The sequence below is a fragment of the Rattus norvegicus genome, chromosome 14, assembly GCF_036323735.1.
Source record: "Rattus norvegicus strain BN/NHsdMcwi chromosome 14, GRCr8, whole genome shotgun sequence".
NCBI classification, from domain to species: Eukaryota; Metazoa; Chordata; class Mammalia; order Rodentia; family Muridae; genus Rattus; species Rattus norvegicus.
In genome coordinates, this window is record NC_086032.1 from 43626932 (window position 1) to 43640158 (window position 13227).

Below are 13227 nucleotides of genomic sequence, written 5' to 3' on the forward strand. Positions count from 1 at the left end.
AAGTGGACCCTTCCTGTGTTTCCTCAAACTGGTGCCAGCCTGCACAGAAGGTGCGTCTCTGGAATCACATACTCTTTCAGAGCAGCCGATTTCTTTTAAAGATTGATTGATTGATTGATTGATTTATTCATTTATTATATATAAGTACAGCTGTCTCCAGACACACCAGAAGAGGGCATCAGATCTCATTACAGATGGTTGTGAGCCACCATGTGGTTGCTGGGAATTGAACTCAGGACGTCTGGAAGAGCAGTCAGTGCTCTCAACCGCTGAGCCATCTCTCCAGACCAGCTGATCTCCTTCTACACAGCTCAAGGACACTTTCGCTTCCTGCACTGGGGCTTTTTCCTGATAATTTGTATTTTCCTTCAGCCAGCACATTGTTGATGCTTCTTTCTCTCGTGGGTTGAATCTGAAATGTGCCCACCCCACCCCAGACTTTGTTTTGAAAGCTTGCTCCCCCATTGGTGGTGTGGGGTGTTTGCTATTGTGGTTGTTTTGTTTTTTGTAATTCTGTGAGGCCCTGGGAACTTTCGGTGTGGTATGAGGAACGGAAGAGCTGTTGCCTTTGAAGGGGCCCTAGATCCTGATGAACTCCGCTCCCTGCTGTGACGTGAGCAGCCTCAGCCCTTGCACCCAGGAGCTGTTCAGTCTCACTCTGCCTTCTCCATTATGCCGGGCTGAAATCTTTCGATGAAGAAATGTCCTTCTTTACCTTGTTTCAGCTGTGGAGACACTCCTGGTCCCCCTCGCTCGGCATCTGAAGCGTGCTGTCTCTTTGTGGGTGTGTGTGGCTTCCTTGGGTCACAGCTCCAGTGAGTCACATGCCCCTTTAACTCTGAGCTTGTGTGAAGCCCTGTGTGAGACCCAGAGAAAGCACAGACTGCTGTTCTCAGGGCAGAGAATGCTAACCCAGGCCTGTCCTTGTAGGCCTGGGACTCAGTTTGCCCCTTGCATCTGTGTGCATCAGTACCCTGAAGCAATTTTTTCTTGAATGCTTTTACTTTGAATTTGAAATGGGCTTTGGATGCTTTTAATTTAATAAGGCACAGATTTGGGGCTATATTCATTATTTAGACCAGAATTTATATTGTACTTGATGCAAAATCTGGCATTGCTTGTTCAGGGTAATTGTGTACAGTGCAATGAACCCACTTTATGTAAAGTATTATTGAAGAAACAGCAAACTTCCACGGCACGCCTGGTAAATCGTTCATTGTAACAGAGTCACATCTCCCCAGGTCTGGATCACGTGTTTTTGACAGTCTTTAATGCAAAGCAAAGCAGCAATTGTTTCAAAGTGATGGTGGAAGAGAGAGAGAGAGAGAGAAAGAGAGTGAGAGAGAGAGACAGAGAGACAGAGAGAGAGAGACAGAGAGACAGAGACAGAGAGAGAGAGAGAGACAGAGAGAGAGAGACAGAGAGAGAGAGAGAGAGAGAGAGAGAGAGAGAGAGAGAGAGAGAGATCCTAGACAATGGGTCTTAAATGTTTAATTCACAGAGCCTGGATCCTGGAATCCTTTCAGTCCATGTCTTCACTTGGCAACCGTGGATGGTTTTGCATTAAAAGATAAATAAAATGTCAATAATATTGCTTACTTTAAAAATTATGTATTACTTTAATGTTGCTTTAAACTTTGTTTTTATAATGAAAATTTTTGCTGGACACTAAATGGGCATTTAGGCAGCATTTTAAAGACAGGACTCCAGATAGTCCAGCCTGACCTCAACTCGCTATGTAGCCGAGGATGATCTTGAACTTGTGATCTTCCCACCTTACCTCCCGAGTGCTGGTATTACAGACGTACACTGTTTTGAACTTCTCTTTCAGGTATGTGTGTGGTGTGCACACATATTTGTAGAGGCACTTCTCTCTCTCTCTCTCTCTCTCTCTCTCTCTCTCTCTCTGTGTGTGTGTGTGTGTGTGTGTGTGTGTGTGTGTGTGTGTGTCTGAGTTGGCCACAGTGCATCTCCATCTTCCTCTACTGTTCTTGTCATTTTCTTTTGAGGGAGCTCCCCAATTGGTTACCCTGGCTGGCCGTTGAGCCCCAGGGATCCTCCTGTCTCTACCTCCCCCTGCTGGGATTACAGGTGTGCCGCAGACTTTACCTGGACCCTGGGGATCCAAACTCTGGTCACTATGCTTTCTCAACGCTTCGCTGGTTGAGCCACCGCCCCAGCACTGATGGCTGAGAGACTAAGTCTGAGAATCTAATGCCGTGGGGGTTTTTCTTTCATAGTTCTAGTTAATGTACAAATCCCTCTGATGCGAAGATTACAAATCTAGATTGTTCCTTCTGCTCTATGTGTAAGCATTATCATGGAGGTGGCTATGACATGGCCAGCCGTTAGTCACCACCACACAACGTCAGAAGCATTCCAGATGCCCAGGAAATGAGGCACCACACCTTCACTTGTTTGTTTGTTTGTTTGTTTGTTTTTTAAGAGAATTTTATTTTTCTAGGTTGCAAATAAATTGTCCTTGTGTTTTTATTTGGTCATTTCAGGAGACACACAGCTGAAAAACAAAACACAGACACACAGAAATGCTACTGAGAGTATGCAAATGTCTACGTGGCCCATAGGGGACAGGGGCAGCTGGCTCTACCACAGGGACAAAGCAAACACAAAGGAGGACGTTCTCCCTTTCCAGACTACAGGCATCATTTGCCCTGGGATGAGCCACTGGGTGGGACTATTTTGGACACTCTGGTAGGAACCGTCATTGATGGTCTCAGACAGAAGCCTGCCAGAGACTCTCAGCCTGTTAGGATGCTGTGTCTCAGGAGAGCCCAGCATCAGTACCACTGCTGCCTGCAAGGCTTTCGAAGCATCTCCCTGGATCAATACCCCACTTGGCCAACTTATAACTTTCCACCTTTTGCCAGCACCGTGCATGTGACCGACCGGGTTAGTGGGCATTTTTGAAATGCAGGGATTTCTACTTGGCTAAAATGCCTTTAGTTTTCTATTGACATGCTCCTCAGCTTTGTAATATACCCTAAACTAAAATGTCTTCAGGCCAGGCAGGTGTAGTTGTGCACACCTTTGATCCTAGTACTTGGGAGGCCGAGGCAGGCAGATCTTCGAGTGTTCCAGGCAGGCCAAGGCTACATAGTGAGATCCCATCTCAAAAATAAATAAACTCCTTTATACCCCCTTTCAAACATATTTTTACTCCAGAGGTAATCTGGTCTTTAAAAAAAAAAGGTCAAAGAGGTTGAAAATTATAATTCATTGAAGGGTTACACATTTCAAACAACTACTCATTTACTTGGTTCTTCAAGCACTTTAAGGTTTAGAGACCATCTTATGTAGTATCTTAAAGTATGCTAATGGTTATTATAAGCCATCTTGAAGAACACATCTCTTTTGGAGTGGTATTATATTCCTTTATGGTAAACACATAGTAAGTGTTCAATAATTCTTGTCACAAAATGAATGACTAAAAAAAGATATTTATGTCCCTTTTTAAACCAAATAAGTAGTGTTATTTTTGTTTACGACATTTGTGCAACAAAATGAAGTTCAGTAGAAGAACTTACTTAAATCCATGTTTTAGAAAAAAATAGGGCACAGAAAGGCAGACATTTCAAAGCCGAACAAAAATCTAGGGTCTCCCTATGGATTTCTAAATATCGTCTGGTTGACCAGGAAAACAGATATATTTGTGAATGAACTGCAAATTAAAGGAAAACTTCAATATAACAAGTACACGTTTAAGTTAACTTAAAGAAAACAATTATTGATAAAACAGTATATGTTAAGAGAAATGCTAACTCTCTGTATTTTCAAAACTGTGCAAAAGTTGCTTGTAGTATCCTCAGATGGGCGGTCTGGCCAGTGACATAGAAGTCCGTTGCCTTTAAATGGTATGTAGTGAAGAGATGTAGCCTGCCACGGAACTAGCTGGAATCTGGCTGGGCTGTAGCTTTTGAACAGCTGGTGTGGATGTGGGAGACCTGCAGTACCGGGAGCAGCAGCTGGAGGGCGTCCTGGACATATGTGGTGCTATTGCAGCCCTGCAAGAAGGAAAAACAGCTGAGGGGATTTTCATAGTTTAGTTTCAATGGTTGTCACCTTGTAACAACCTAAGTAGAGGGAATCAGATCCCATTCAGATGGCCGTGAGTCACTAACTGTTTGCTGGGAATTGAACTCAGGTCCTCTGGAAGAGCAGCCAGTGCTGAGTTCCAACAACATCCTGAAATATATCTTGAAATTCTCAGAATGTCTGCCTCTTGCAGCAAATGCAAACACATGTTTATGGATGGAGTATGCCCAGGTCTTAACTATGTAAATTCACAAAAGGACCTCATTCAAAATGAGTCAAATCATTTCCACGGGCTTTTAAGGGATGTGAGTATGTATACATAGCCGGTATTACCCACCCCTTTCTCAGGTCAGCCCCATGGTCCTGAAATCACAGGGCAGAGGCGGCTAGGGTCTAAACCACAACCGGTTTATAGAACGCTCCACACAGAGGACCCTGGAGAGATAATTTTAAAAAATGACCAACAGATGAAGTTTAGGAAGGGTATCTAGAACATGTAAGTTTCTCTCCTTGGCCAGAGGGTAATTATTGGGTACCATATTTGTGGTGCACAAATATAGTAAATTGATATGCTAATGCACGTGTTTAAACTGGCAGCCAAGACAGAGATCTGGGGTGGGAGACCGAGTATTGAGGCTGAGTCTCACTATATCGCTTGTGTTGGCTTTGAATTCACCATCCTCCTGCCTCAGACCTCTGAGTACTGGGACTGCTGGTATATGGCACCATGCCTGGCTTTCCAGAAGATAGATTTTCTTATACTATATTCTTATACTATATTCTGCCATCCAGGGTTTCTATTAGATGTGTCTGTCCACTGGACTTGTCCCCACAGTTCCTGCCCCTTCTGGTTGACCCCATTGCATGACTGTGTCCTAAGCAATGACACTGGCTGCCAACACTTGGTTAATTTTTGTCCACTGACAGTTCTGCTTAATAGCAAGACACAGTGCCCAGCAGCATTGCCATTGGTTCTCGGGCAGCATTCCTGACGCTACGCACTCTCCAGAGTTTGCTCTGGCCTCTCTGTGAAGATGATGGCACTGCACATTGCCCATGTTCCACGGCTGCTTGGGAGGCCCTGTGGCTACCCCATGTGCAAGAATATGACAGCCTAGTGTCTAGTGGAAGATCCTCCCTAACTCTGCCCACGTGCAGAATACAATGTCCATGCTCTAAAACTAGGAAGGCATCTGGGACTGCTTCTCTCTTACATCCCTGGTTTTTTTTGTTTGTTTTGTTTTTTTATAGAGCCACAGCAGTGCTTAGGGAGCCTCCCATCTGTGCAGCTGCTGCTACAGAGTCCTGGTGAGTAGGCAGGTCAGGCAGTGAGCCCTCCCTCATAGGGGACTCTACGCTTGTCGCTGAATGAGCAGACGTTCTACATCATTTTTGTTAACCTGAAACAGCCTCAGCTAAAAGTTATCAGGAACGGAGGGAAACGCCTGTTTTTATGAAAATCACCAGTGGGTAATAATCCTCCACTGCAGCCAATAATCACAGTGTCAAACTTGGCAGCGAAAATCTGTGTCTGCTGGGGGAAAATGGTGGCAGGAAATAACATGCAAGCTTAGCATTTCCTTTTATAATCAGGAATTCTCGAAAATTAGGCATCGCTGCTCTATCAGACGCTTTACAGCTGGCTGAGTTACAGAAATGTGCATGTACACACACACACACACACACACACACACACACACACAGACTGTTAGACTGTGAATGATAGGATTTAGAATTCCAATAACACTTCCTGACTGGGAGGAAGACATGAGAAAAAAAGAACTGTAACATTCACTTTGATTCGGAGTACTTTCTCTCTCAGGGCTACTTACCTCTAAAAGCACGCTATCGATCATGGGGTTAAGGACTTCAGCCTTCTTGTTGCTCTGTGAAATTGAACGTATGAAATTGGCGGATTAGGGCCTCGTACTGTAAGGCTTAGCACGTCAAACTCAAGATACCGCTTTGTAGAGGAATGTCTTAGAGAAGGAAGTGCACTCACTGTCCAGCAGGCTTTGCCTTTGTGCCTTCCTGATGCTGTCTCTAATTCTACCAGCAATCCTAGGAGGGGTTTGGTGCTGCAATGAACCTCGCACTGGCCAGATGAGGAAATAGTGATCGGGGAGGTTGAGCAATTCACGTGAGTTCACACTGCTAGGAATGTAAACTCTTTTTAACGGCAGGAAGTTGGTAGCTAATTGGATTCTGTCTCCTACTTGCCCAATTTGCCTGACACCATCCTACACCCAGATCAGCTGGGGTTACAATAGTGAATAGGGTTAATAGTGAATTTGTCATGATCTTATTACTGTGCTTTTAAAAAATAATCTTTTTGGTCTTTGTGTAGTCCAGACTAGCACAAACCCATGATCCTCCTGCCTCCTGCCTCCAGGGGCTGAGATTACAGACATGTGCCACACCTCACTGCACATTTCAAATAAGATATCTGTATAGCTTACTGAAATTCTTATTCTTAAGAACTTTATTCTATTTATTTTAAATTAGTTGTATACAATGTCGGTGTGGGGTATGTGCTTGGGAGTCCAGGTGCCCTCAGGGGCCAGAAGAGGGCACTGGAGTCTCTGAACCTGGAATTATAGACAGTCATGATCTTCAATATGTAACATGTGGGTGTTGGGAACTGAACTTGGGCCCTTTGGAAGTAGTACGCGCTTGTAACTACTGAGTCATCTCTCCAGCCCCTGAGACGACTCAGAATTTCCAGTCCTTCACTTAACTATCCATCCTGGTAGTCTAGTCTGTCTGTTCCTTGTTTTCTTGGATCTCTCTCTCCCCCTGTCCCTCCACCTCGCCTGTGAACACAGTTACTGTAGGTTATCTGCCAGAAGAGCAATACGGTGAGAGCATGCTTAAATAGAACTTTCAAATAGGTCTGAAAACCACGAGTGTGTGTATGGCGTGGAGAATGAAGCCCCGTTTTAGGGCTCCAGAAGGGAGAGATAATCGTATTCTTATTTTTATTACTCGGTTGTCAATCAGCAGGCTTCCCTATCTAAAATGCTCAACTGACTCCTACAGGAATGAATCATTAATGGGGCAATCTTAGTCGTCTGGGTTCCCTTCCTGTACCTGGAAGGCAAGCAAACAAAAGCATCTGAATTAAGTATATCTTTCCAGAGAAGACTTCCTTCACTGACATTACTCTTCAGAGACTGATGCCCTTTTGAGGAAAGCACAGTGGAGTCTGGCAGGGGGTGGGGAAGAACCTCTTCAAACACTCAAGTCCACCTTAGTAAGTAACCAGAGAAACCATGATAGAATTTGCTCTCATGTTTATGTGATTATCAATAAACCTCTAAGATACAATCAAAACAAGGGCAGCAAGATGACATCGGTTTTCAGAATCGATGAGATATGTGAGCCATTTAAACGGAGCCTGGAGAGCAATGCATGCTCGTTGGCTTCGAGTTATGAATAATGGCTGCTTTGGAGAGCAGAAACAATGATGGATGTAAATGACTCTTCAGAGCTGCAGAGTGGGACTTTGTGGCATGTGGTGAGCTCCATTTTAGATGTAGCTTTCACCGTCTCCAAATGGACAACATGCATTTGCTGATGTTTGCACTTGAAAATGTCCGTGCTTGTGTTTGGGCACGCATACAATTGTAAGTCCAAGCACATACCCACCTGCCAGAAACTTGGCCCGGCCAATGTAGACCTTGGCTCAGGAAAGATCTTGGCTTGGCCACCCTAGGGCTAATTAACAATGCAAAATCCCTGTCCTCAGCTCACACAGACAGGCTGAATAAGAATCTGCATTTTAACAAGGTCTCAGGTGGTTGCCAGGCATGCTTTGGGAAGCACTATGCTAGAGTCTGATGTAGTGTAAGGAGGAGAAAACAGTGTCCCTTATACCACTGACTCCGGGAGAAAAACCCACCCCACACAATTCATATGAAACCCCACAGACAATGCGGGGACACTAAACAGTTGATTATCTGTCTAACACCTGACAGGTGGGGAGCTAGGTCAATGGAGAGGCCTGGGTGTATCAGCTCCTCTCTTTGGAACTTGGGGTCCTCAGCTAGTGAACTGCAGAAAGTGGGGAGACGCAGCAGAAGAATTTGGAAGCTGAATTGATGAGGAAAGCCCTCACATTGTTTTGGGAACCCACCATTCCCACCATAGCCTGTCATCAGGTAACTTGGAGTAGAGGGCTGTGCTTCCGTATCGACATCCCAATGACTCTATCAATGGCTTCTATCTCCCCATCACTCTGCTTACAGATGACGACACAGCATTGCTGAAAACCTAAATCAGGTTAAGCCCAAGACAGAATGAGCAAGCCAGACTTCTTGACAGCAGAATGGTTTGGTGGCCTGTATTAACTCACCCTTTATCCAAAGAGTCCTAAGTGAAAATACGGGGGACAGAGATCCCATTTCTTTTAAGAACTGCTCTTTGCCTAGAGTGCAGTTACAACCCAGCAGCTACGCAGATCTACATGGTGATCTTGCCCCCAACCTCAGCTGAGTGACACCAACATGGCCATCTGACCCTCTGACCCATGTTGGTGGTTTTCTGAAGCTTCTGACTCAGAAAAAGGAATGTGAAAGACGAGACAGATTGTAGTGATGTTTCAGAGTGGGAGTGAGCTCTGTCGCTGGGTCTCCAAAGCTGTTCACAATCTTCCACCAATTTCCATAAAGCTCCCCTTTATCTGAGCCATTTGTAGCCCACCCCCAGAGGCCTAAGAGAGAGAGCATAGCCCTGGTTTCAGACTTCCAGTCATTCCTATAATGCTGTACATTGCAATTGTAAATACCTTGACTAAAGCCTGTTTCCTGTGTCTCTGGGAAAGAGAGTCAGACCTTGCATCTAGGGACTTTAAAAGTAGGAAGATAAAAGTGAAGTGTTTCCCACTTGCTTCTCCTGCCCTACTCAGGAGGGGCTTTATAATATGACTGATTTCTTCTCCCCCCATGTATGTGTGTGTATTATGGGAGATCACACATGTTTACATGCATGTGCGGAGGGCATGTGTGTGCACACGTGTATGGAGGCAGAGGTTGATGCCTGGTGTCTTCTTTAATCACACTCTTCTTTATTTACCGAAACAAGGTCTCTTGCTGAACCTGGGGCTAGCCCATTGGGCTAATCTAGCTAGCCATCTTGCCCTGGGGGGAGCCCCTAGTCTCCCTCCAGAGCACTGAGATTGCAGGCATATTCTGGGGATCTGAACTCAGATTCTCACATTTGCACAAGAAATCCTTCATCTGCTAAGCCTTGTCCCCAGCTCACAAGGGCTGAGACAGAAAAGGGCACAACCTAGATATGTAATCAGAAGCCACACATAGAAATATATGCAATGCTTCACAGCTATTATCTTAAGAACAGAAACACTTAGATGTTAATTGACAACACTCTTTTTTTCCATTTGAAAGTCTTATATGTGGCTTATCAGACTGAGGGCAATACTGAATGATAATATTTAAAGTTAATTATTTTAATAAGATTCTTGAGTGATATAATAATGGATAATAAGCAATGGAAAGGAACCTTCATTTGACATCCTTCCTTTTGATATATGAATAAAGTGAGGTCCATGGAGACCTGACTGCTCACCAAACAGTCCAGACATCTGAGCCAGCAAACTGGAGTCCACAGCCCAAGCAGAGGCGAGCTCGAGGCTAGTGGTGTTTAGAGAGGGGACCTCAGCCTGATTTTAGAAAATGGCATGACGGCACAGCTGTAATTATGGAGTTGTGCCAAAAGGTACTAAATCCCTGACTTCTCCTTACAGCCCCACTTCCCTCAACAATGTAAGAAAATGATGGTCCAAATTGGATTCTTACCCCAACAGTGGTTAAAACATTTGTAAATTTCTTCGATAGGGAGGCTACTTCATTGCACATTGCTGTGGTTAATCTGAAATCAGAAGAAAAAAAAAAAGAGGTTGTGGGGGAGTTTCTGTAAAGCAACGTAAAGGTCATGGCAGTGACATGAACGGCAATATGACGTCAAAAGGACAGTGCCCAAGTTTGAGGTCGCTCTACAGAAATGTGCACCCTCTATTTCTTCCTCAACAGTCACCCATGGTTCACAGTCATCTTTCCGTATTTAAATAAGGAACAATCCTCTAATTAATTTGCCCTCCTTTTAGAATCGAAGCCATGTGCAGGGAAACATCAGGCTCGAGCATCTTTTTCATTTCACAGGAGTGGAAACTCAGGGTGGGTGGCTTTTCTCCAGTGTTTGGGTCATTTTAAAATAATGAACGTTCACTGAGGCACTCATTCACATGTCATCTAATGACTAAACGTAACCTGCCAAGTAACCTGCATGGGGCGTAGTGGTGAGTGTAGAAAAAGGATTAAAACGCAAATGCAGGCATTCAGCCATGCGCATGCGCGCATGCTAACGCGCGCGCACGTGTGCGCGCGCACACACACACACACACACACACGCACCCCTGTTGGTGTTAGGTAACAACCCAGGGTGTTGGGCATGCTTGGCAGCACCCAACTCCTTTTCCCTTTAGGTAGTGTGTCACTATGTGTCCCTGTCTGGCCTGCCTTGACTTACAGAGATCCTCCTGCCTCAGCCTACAGAGAGCTGAGACTATAGACACGCTCTAGCACACCCAGTTCTCTTTGTATCCTGAATGCGTTATTCCTATTTGTTTCAAGATAACAAACCCTAGAAAACGTCCTTACAACATGTCAAAATTCAAACTTTTCTTTGGCCGTTCACTTTTAAGTCTTTACTCCAATAAAGCAAGAAAGACAAAAATTAATCAGAATGTTTAGACACCACAGATGACCAAAACTGAAAACAATATGATCACCAAACAATGTATATTTTGCCTGATTTTCTCCTAACAATTACAGTGTGCAATTTATAGTAAACAAAATGCTATTAGAAAAACAAAAGTTCCGGATTAAGACTATTGCATGTTAGGAGATCTACTGAGGGCAAAGAAGGTGGTTTGTTTTGTTTCTTGATAGAGACTCTATCTAACCTATATATTCTTTTCTTGTGTGTGTGCATAGGTATTTACATATGCATATGCTACATGGTGGGGGAGGAGGTAGGGACCTTCTCTTTCCACCTTCCCAGCTCTGAGATTACAGGTGCCCGCAGCCCCATCTGGTTTTTTCTGTATGGTTGATGTAGACTGAAGGCTCAGGTGAACACGGCAAGTACTTCCCTGAATCAGTCATCTCCTCAGCCCTCCCCTCCTGTATGATGCTGGGGAGTAGACCTAGGGCCTCCATGTGCTAGTAGGCTTGCCACTGAACCACACCCCTGGGCCTAAGTATTAGGTATGATGAACCGCATGGAGGCGTCCATCTATCTGAAATTTGACTGAAGAAATCATTGTGGGTGAGGCCAGAAGACAGCAGAGAACTATGCTGTGTGCTCTTGGGCAGGTGGTGGGAGGGCACTCACTGAACGGACTGACCCTCTAGGGGTCAGCGCAGCTGGATAAAGTTGGAATGAACAAGGGAATTGGGAAAGGTGCTAAGAGCAATGTCTCAGGATTCATGCCCTGGGACTTCTGACTCTCAGCTCTCTTCCTTCAGATCCGTACAGAGACAAGGCAGTAGCTAGACACTGTCCTCAGCAATTTAAAATCTTTCTCTTTTCCTTCCATATGTGTTAAAAAGAAAATACACTATTTCTCTAGAATATCACATAATGTGTAGTTTATTTCTAAATACATAATTTGCCTTGTCGGATGTAGTAAAATTAGTGAGCTGGCGAAACGCATGTGGATAATGAGTGAGGGGGATGTGTGTGTGTGTATGTGTGTGTGTGTGTGTGTGTGTATGTGTGTGTGTATGTGTGTGTATGTGTATGTGTGTGTGTATATGTGTGTATGTGTGTATGTGTATGTGTGTATGTGTATGTGTGTATGTGTGTATGTGTATGTGTATATGTGTGTATGTGTGTGTATGTGTATGTGTGTATGTGTATGTGTGTATGTGTGTATGTGTATGTGTATATATATGTGTGTATGTGTGTGTATGTGTGTGTGTGTATGTGTGTGTGTGTGTGTGCCTTTCTTGGGGGTTACTTTGGATCCCTTGTTTTAATAATAACAAAGGGGTATTTGGACAGTTGCTGAAATTTCACATCATATAATTATATACATAAAAGTTAATGACATGTTTTTAGCACTATTTTCTATTTTCAAAAAAGATTCCACTCCAACTGTTTTCATATATATATATATTGCATATTTATGTTTACATAATACTAGATAAATTAATAACAACAACAACTGCTTATTGAAGAACATGAACTTCAGTGTGCGGCTCAGGAATGCAGCCTGCAGCGAACTGTCTTGCATTAGAGGCTAGCACGCCCAGAGAACAGAGCAGGCAGGGCAGGTAAAGTTGCTGAAAAGGGTGGTGGGTGTCTTCAGGGAACTGAGAAGTTATATTAGGGTGTCCTTTCTCTGTTGGTATGGTATGAATATATAATTACTCTCAATGTTCTGTGCTTAGAAGAATTTGATCTATTAAAATAAACATGTATTAGTGTGTTTCCTTTTAAATCTCAAAACAACTATGTATTATTATTATTATCATTATTATTATTATTGCTGTATAATGTATTCGTAAGGGAGTCTTTATTCCTTAAAACAAACCATAACAACAGTCAACATGAAAACCTAATCTTCAGGTGTTTAGGGTATGTGCATATGTGTATTTGAATGGCACACACACATATGCACACATGTCTACAAGCACACACATGTCCACACATGCACACACGCAATTTAAAAAGTAAGAATTAAAAGTTGCATTAACCTTATCAGAACTTTTGCTTGGTCTTGAGCTGGTTTTTCCTCTTCTTGTCCATGGAGAATTAACTCTGCAACTTTATGCAGTTGCTCGATGCAGCGTGCAGTGACCTCAGCCAGACTTTCAATGGATAACATGTACACCTCCTGAAATGAATGCACACAAGAGAATTACTCACTAAGCAGCCTCTTTTCAAAAAAAATCCCTGTCACATTCAAATCTGGACAGGATTTGAAGCACATACTGTATCGCTGAGCCATACCCCAGCACCTAGATGATGTAATCCAGTATCCCTATAAAATTCAAAGGTGGGGGTGGCTTAGTCAGTAAAGTGCTTTGGCACAAGCGTGAGGCCCTGAGTGTGGACCCTCAGCACCTACATCAGTGCTGTACAGCTTGA

General features: G+C 43.8%; 1 protein-coding gene across 4 annotated transcripts in view; it reads right to left on the reverse strand.

Annotated features, from left to right (window-relative positions):
- Window positions 1-2417: 2417 nt before the first annotated feature.
- Fam114a1 (family with sequence similarity 114, member A1) overlaps window positions 2418-13227 on the reverse strand; it is a 70452-nt gene continuing 59642 nt past the window's right edge. For 3 of the 4 annotated variants that reach the window (XM_039092750.2, XM_039092749.2, XM_039092751.2), the window contains 4 exons: window positions 12834-12973; window positions 9870-9942; window positions 5886-5939; window positions 2418-4022 (listed from right to left, as the gene is read on the reverse strand). In XM_039092750.2, coding sequence (XP_038948678.1) covers window positions 3906-4022; window positions 5886-5939; window positions 9870-9942; window positions 12834-12973 — 384 coding nt within the window. In that variant the 3' untranslated portion in view covers window positions 2418-3905. The remainder of the gene's footprint in view (window positions 4023-5885; window positions 5940-9869; window positions 9943-12833; window positions 12974-13227) is intronic. The other variant, NM_001399036.1, reaches the window with a different exon arrangement.